General features: G+C 56.4%; 1 protein-coding gene across 1 annotated transcript; it reads right to left on the bottom strand.

Moving 5' to 3' along the window:
• Positions 1 to 1,661: 1,661 nt before the first annotated feature.
• Foxl2 (forkhead box L2) lies at positions 1,662 to 5,753 on the bottom strand. Its single transcript, XM_037207860.1, is given in 2 exon segments — positions 1,662 to 3,444; positions 3,447 to 5,753. Coding segments are annotated over 2 exon segments (1,122 nt in total). The 5' UTR covers positions 4,144 to 5,753; the 3' UTR covers positions 1,662 to 3,019.
• Positions 5,754 to 6,270: the final 517 nt, after the last annotated feature.

Here is a 6,270-nt window from a genome sequence, read left to right as displayed (position 1 = left end):
TCTGCTCAGCGTCTCCATTTCACTGGACGTGGGCAACGACCTGGCCACCAAGAGCCCTGCCTCAGAAGCTGTCCCCCTGTTTTCTGCTCTGGATAGCAGTTTGAAGGGGTGCTGACAACTAGTCCCAGAACAGGGAGCCTCTGCCAGACGAAGCGAAGGGTGTATGTACTTTGTTATCGTTCAGCAAGACAGAAATACACACCCAGAAACACAACTGCTTATGTCAGCATGAGGTATGAATGCAACAATAAGTACTCGCTAATGTTAGTCATATAGTTATTACAGTGTCCTGAAAACGTCATTCATCCTCTCTGCAGGTGAATGATAGATACACCTCCTACCCTACCACTGTTAAATAACAGACACCAGAGACACATTTCTATCAGCCACAGACTACACCACTATCCGTACGATACATATTTGAAACAGAAATCATGGAGGAGCACACACAGCATGCTGCTGTCTTTTCTGGGACCCCCCTTAATCAGACAGTTGAGACTACTTAATCAGAAGCACCCTCGGGCCTGATGGGACTCTCCTGTTTCCCACTGCCATTGAGATTCTCCTTTCAGCCTGTATGGTGGTTGGACAGGCTTTATTGAGAATCCACAGAACCTCCTCTTTCACCCTGTATCCTCCTTCTGAGATACTTGTGGGAAGAGAGGGCATTTTGAGTGGGAATGACTTCCCCTTGGTCCCAGCAACATGACAACCTAAATACCACCCTGACATTTCCAACATTAGATATTCGGTTAGCGGAAATGATGACCTATTAATAAGTTTATTCCCCAAGCTCACTGCTGCTCCCAACTTACTTCTCTGGACCTGTCTCTTAGCAAAGGAGGGAGAAAGGGAGGCATAAGATGTATGGCTGGGCATGGGATCTAGTCCTTGCATCAGCTCCCAACCACTGTGAGAGATCCAGTATCTGTCACTCCTTCTGAAAACTGAAAGCCAGCCTCCTCTAATCCATCGGAGAGATTTAGACTGCAACCAGCTTAAACACCTTTTGTATCTTAATGAAAGCATGGATCTTAATTCGTTATTTGATGCACTCAGTAAAGAAAAAAAAAAAGTTCATCACTGTAGCATATAGTGCAGTCAACTTCAGGAAAAGCACCAAGTTTTCTACCCTTATCTCAAAATCAATGAACGCCGATTGTTAAAAACAACAGTACAACAAATCAGCTAGTACATTGTAGAAAAGCTTGCAGCTTGCAGCGTGTTTCTGAAATCGGGATTTTATATGGAAAAAAAAAAACCCTCACATAATGTGATATATCTGACTCGAAAAAACCCTTAGAAGTATGAGGATAATAATGAGAACACCGTGCATACACCTAGTACAATTATGTAAGAGGCAAAATACAAACTTACACGGGCCCAAGAATAGAACAAGCCATGCCTCCAGTAGCCTCCAGCGAAGGACCGGTATCTTTGCCGCTGTTAAACAGCTGCCACGGACGAGCGATGACACAGGAAAAACAAACAATCTCCAGAAAAACAAAGCAGTAGCGACAGCCCAAAGCGACTGCCACCCTGGTTGCTCTCAACCCTTGTTTGTGTCACTTTTTTAAAAGGACACAACTTTGCCAAAGGGCTCGCTCTTTTAGCTAGCTAGCTGTTGAACTACCACGTAAAAGAAACAATGTAAGTCCGTGTTAAAAGAAAAAACAAAGAATTTATTTGGGAATTGACAAGGGACGCGCGCACACACATACAAATACAACAAAAGTGCTCTAGTTCCCTCTAGAAAATTTGGTCCCCGAACGACATTATTCAACCACCAGGTCGCGGAAATTTCGGGCCAGCCGGCTGGGGCCACAACCCCGTGTGGTCCGGCCTTGGCCGGTTTCACATTTCTCTTTCCGAAGGTGGAAGAAGCAAGACATTTGAAAAACAAAAATCAGGGAGGAGAGTGTCATCCCCGAAGTGTGGCCCAGCCAGGCAGTGATCTCCTGGCATCCCGGGCTAGAATCGGAAGATCCGGGAAAATTTGTTTTGAATTTATTTTTTAAAATAGAGAGGAAAACTCCCGGTTTGTAGTGAAAACCTTCTTTTAGCTAGTTATTTTCTCTCGGCTCTGAACACAGCTTTCTGAAATCACTACGGGAATTCTACACAAATCTCCCAGCAGGGACGATGAAGAAAGTAAAGCTTTTGATTTTGTTGTTTGGTTTTAGCAAACTCGAAGGCCATAACACTTCACCTTTTTTCCCTATGAAAGTTTTTTCTCTCTCTCCTTTTTTTTTCCCCTTGAAAAGTATTTTTTAATATCTTTAAAAACCTCACCGATCTTTTTAGCAAGACGTTAGCCAGCCACCCTGGCCTGGAGGTGCTCGAAGCCGTGCGCTGAAGAGCGGAGGCACGGCGGCCTCGCTAGGCGCGGGGATGTGAACCCGATTACAGGCCGCGGAACGAGGCTGTCCCTGCTCCAGCCTGGGGCTCAACCCCCGCCCCGCCCAGTGGGCCCCTTTTGCGAGCGGCTTCTGATCAGTTCCAGGCGGGATCGCGGAGCGACCAGACATGTTCTCCCCTTCCTCCGGCAGCGTGGGTCCCGCGACCCCAGCAGCCCAGCGCTTCTAGCGCAGACAGCTCGGCAGTCAGGGTGTGGGGGGAGAAAGTCAAGCGTGAGTCCACCGACCTGCAAGAGAAGGCCAAGAAGTCAGCGCCGCCGACACTTCGGCTGCACCTCGGCCGGGGACACACTCCCTGCGGTGACTCTGGGACGCCCGGAGGAGAGGAGGCCTGCGGAAAGCGCGGAGGGGGCGGCCTCGGGCCCGGAGCGCGCGAAGGCAGAGGCCGCGGTGGGGAAGAGCACCGGAGGAGCAGCGGAGGCGACAAAGCGGAGCCGCAGGAGCCGGGCCGAACGAGGGGGCGCAGAAGGCTCGAGGGCTCTGGCTCAAGAGGCTGTCCCAGAGCGTGCGCTGTCCCGGCCGGCTGCTGAGGCTGCGACCCTGCGGCTGCGACCCGAGCTCCGCTCCTGCACCCCGGGGGCCGCGCCCGCACACGGTGGCTCTCAGAGATCCAGGCGCGAGTGCAGCGCGCCCGTCTTGCTGTCGTGGTCCCAGTAAGAGCAATGCATCATGGCGAGCTCGGGTTGCCGGGCGCAGGCGAACTGCAGGCCGGGCGCGCTCGTGGGCGCGGGTGCCGGGGGCGCGGCGGTGGCCGGGCTGGCTGGGCTGAGCTGACCCGGGGGCGGCGCGGCAGCCCCGTGGTGTGGCGGAGCTGGCGGGGGTGCGGCGGCCGCGTGCAGATGATGTGCGTGAGGGTGCGGGTGGGGGTGCGGCGGCGGCGGCGGCGGGGGCGCGGCGGGAGGGCCTCCCAGGCCGTTGTAGGAGTTCACGACGCCCGGCGGCAGCGCCATGCTCTGCACGCGCGAGTACGGCCCGTAGGAGGCGGCGGGGCCCGCCAGCCCCTTGACCACCGCGGCTGCACCGGGCTGCCCGGACCGGCGGCTGCCGCGGCCGCCGCAGCTGCTGCTGCGGCCGCCGCCATCTGGCAGGAGGCGTAGGGCATGGGCGAGGGCGGCTGCGGCAGGGGCCAGGAGTTGTTGAGGAAACCCGACTGCAGGTACTTGGGCGGCGCCAGGTAGCCGTAGCCGTCGGCCCCCGCGCCCGCCACGCCGCAGCCACCCGCCGCTCCTCCGGACCCGAAGAGCCCCTTGCCCGGCTGGAAGTGAGCGGGCGGCGGCCGGAAGGGCCGCTTCATGCGGCGCCGGCGCCGGTAGTTGCCCTTCTCGAACATGTCCTCGCAGGCCGGGTCGAGCGTCCAGTAGTTGCCCTTGCGCTCGCCGCCGCCCTCGCGCGGCACCTTGATGAAGCACTCGTTGAGGCTGAGGTTGTGGCGGATGCTATTCTGCCAACCCTTCTTGTTCTTCTCGTAGAACGGGAACTTGGCGATGATGTACTGGTAGATGCCCGACAGGGTGAGCCTCTTCTCGGCGCTCTCGCGGATCGCCATGGCGATGAGCGCCACGTACGAGTATGGGGGCTTCTGCGCGGGGTCCGGCTTCTCGGGTGCTGTCCCGCCGCCCTTGCCGGGACTCGCCGGAGGCGCCTCGGGCTCTTTGACTGCCCGCCCGCTCTCCGGGGTCAGCAGGGCCCCCGCGGAGTCCTCCGGCTCGGGGTAGCTGGCCATCATGACAAAATAAAATAAAATAAAATAAAATAAAGCTCGGAGCTCCTTGGCCCGGCCGCCCCGGGGCTGTGCTCTCCGGGCACAGGCTCGCCTTGCAGGCGGACGCAGGAGCGTGCGCTTGCTGCCGAGCCTCCAACTTCTGCAGGCTGCGGGGGCCGGAGGCCTCGCGCCGCTCTCGCTCTCTTCTCTTTCCCCCCGGGGAGCGGTCGGCGGGAGTGGAAGTCAGCCTCTGGCCATCGGGAGTCTGCCCAACAGCGAGGGGCTCCGGCCCCGCCGCCCCTCCCCGCCCAGGCCAGTCCCCGCCTCGGTGGGTTTTCTTGGTTGAGCTTTCCCCTCCCCCCACCGCCCGGTTTCCCGAGGCGCGACCCGCGTCTCTGGCGCAGCTGCCTCCTGGAGTCCCTAGTGCGCCAGGAGCCTTGCTCCGTTCTGATTCGTATGGGCTCCGCCGAGTTCCGCTTGCGTCAGGGGCCTTCGCCCCTATAGCGGGGCAGCCAGCAGCGCACGGGCGAGTTCATCTCTAAGTCTCTTTTTTTAAACGGCCGGCACAGCTTGGACCCGCCTGGCCGGCCTCGGGAGTCTAGGGGGCCCGCCGACAGCCCCGGGCTCACGTTCTCACGAGTCCTTGGAATCTGCGGGTGCTTACTTCGCAGAAGGCCGGCATGGGGGCTAGCTGCACCCAGCCAGTGTCCCCGGAGCAGTCTCCAGCGAGGAAGGGTCATCCAAGCCTCCTGGCAGCTTTCAGGTGACAGAAAACGACTCCTTTGCTTCTGCTTGGGGCTGTGCTGCGGCTAGACTTCTAGCTTGAGGCTTAGGGAGGGGCGAGATGGCGAGGGGGCCGGACCGGGGTGGAGTGGCAGAACTTTGCGGCAGCTGGAGGTAAACCAGCCCAGAGCTCGTGTCACGGAAAGCAGAAGCTTCGGCCTGCTTTGTCCCTCAAGCTCTCTGGGCCGGATTGGGACTCGGGAAAGGATCGCTAGGAAGAGGCACCCAGGAGTACTGCTTGCATGGACACTTGGCTTCTCTGTGCTGCGGGTGGATGTAGGGACCAGTTTTCTCCTCGGAATTCGCCTTGCAACCCCACGAATTGGGTGTGTGTGTTTTAAAGACCAAGTCGTGTGCCCTGTACTCAGGCTTGGATACCGACGAGGATGTCCCTGAGAGACTTTGAGGACTGTTGTGTGCACAGGTGTCCCATGGGGGACGATCTGTGATATATGTGAAATCCTGCGCAAGTGCAAAATGTGCTGTTCAGAAACACAGGTATGCTCATGTACAAGGTCTGGGAGTTGTATTTGCTCATTAGTGAGGTGTGTGGATCAAGCATCTGATTAAACACGGCTCGTGAATATAGCCTCTTCTTTTTCTTTCTTTTTCCTTCCCCACCTCCACAATCTTTACCTGCCTCCTCCCCTCCCAGCGTCGGTAATTCTGTTACTGATTCAAAAGAAAAGCAGCAGGCTGGGGAAGTGCTTGCTCGCATCTCTATCATGATGAACAGTGGTTCTGATCTTCTTTCTCGAAAAGGTTTTGAGATGATAACAGAAGTCTGATGGATATCCAGTTATACCCGCAAGAACAGAAGAAGAATCAGAGGAAATATGCGCCAGCACAAAATCAGGTGTGCCTTTTAACTCAGCCTTAACGCAAGTCCGCAGTCTTCAAGTGTGAGAGAAGCTAGTGTTTGAAGTCGCCAGGCTCCTGGGTGCGGCGGGTGCGTACATTTTGTGAAGAGTGGTAGTCTGCAAGCGCACCCTGAAGGTGTATCAGTGATTGGCATGGCTAGGTGGCTAGCTCAGTGCCTGTTTTTACTTCTTTCTCTCAGGCTGTTTGGTCTGCAAGAGTTCTCCAGAATCCTGAGAGCCCGCAGTGGCCTGTGGCTCCAGAATCCGAAGGCTACCTATCTACATTGCTCCCCACTTTGAGATGAAGGAAAGTACAGTGTGTGTGTGTGTGTGTGTGTGTGTGTGTGTGTGTGTGTGTGTGTGTGTGTGTCTGGAATCGAGTATCTTGAAGATGACTCCAGAGAGGTCAACAGGGCAAACCTGGTCTAACCACCAGGGTGAGTGGGAGCTGGAGTCCTCTTAATTTCCCTGGGAGATACCTACTTCCAGCCCTTAAATATTCCCAAAT

This window comes from Peromyscus leucopus, chromosome 7 (genome assembly GCF_004664715.2).
Source record: "Peromyscus leucopus breed LL Stock chromosome 7, UCI_PerLeu_2.1, whole genome shotgun sequence".
NCBI classification, from domain to species: domain Eukaryota; kingdom Metazoa; phylum Chordata; class Mammalia; order Rodentia; family Cricetidae; genus Peromyscus; species Peromyscus leucopus.
Note: the sequence above shows the minus strand (reverse complement) of the source record. Positions and strands in the feature narration are given on the sequence as shown.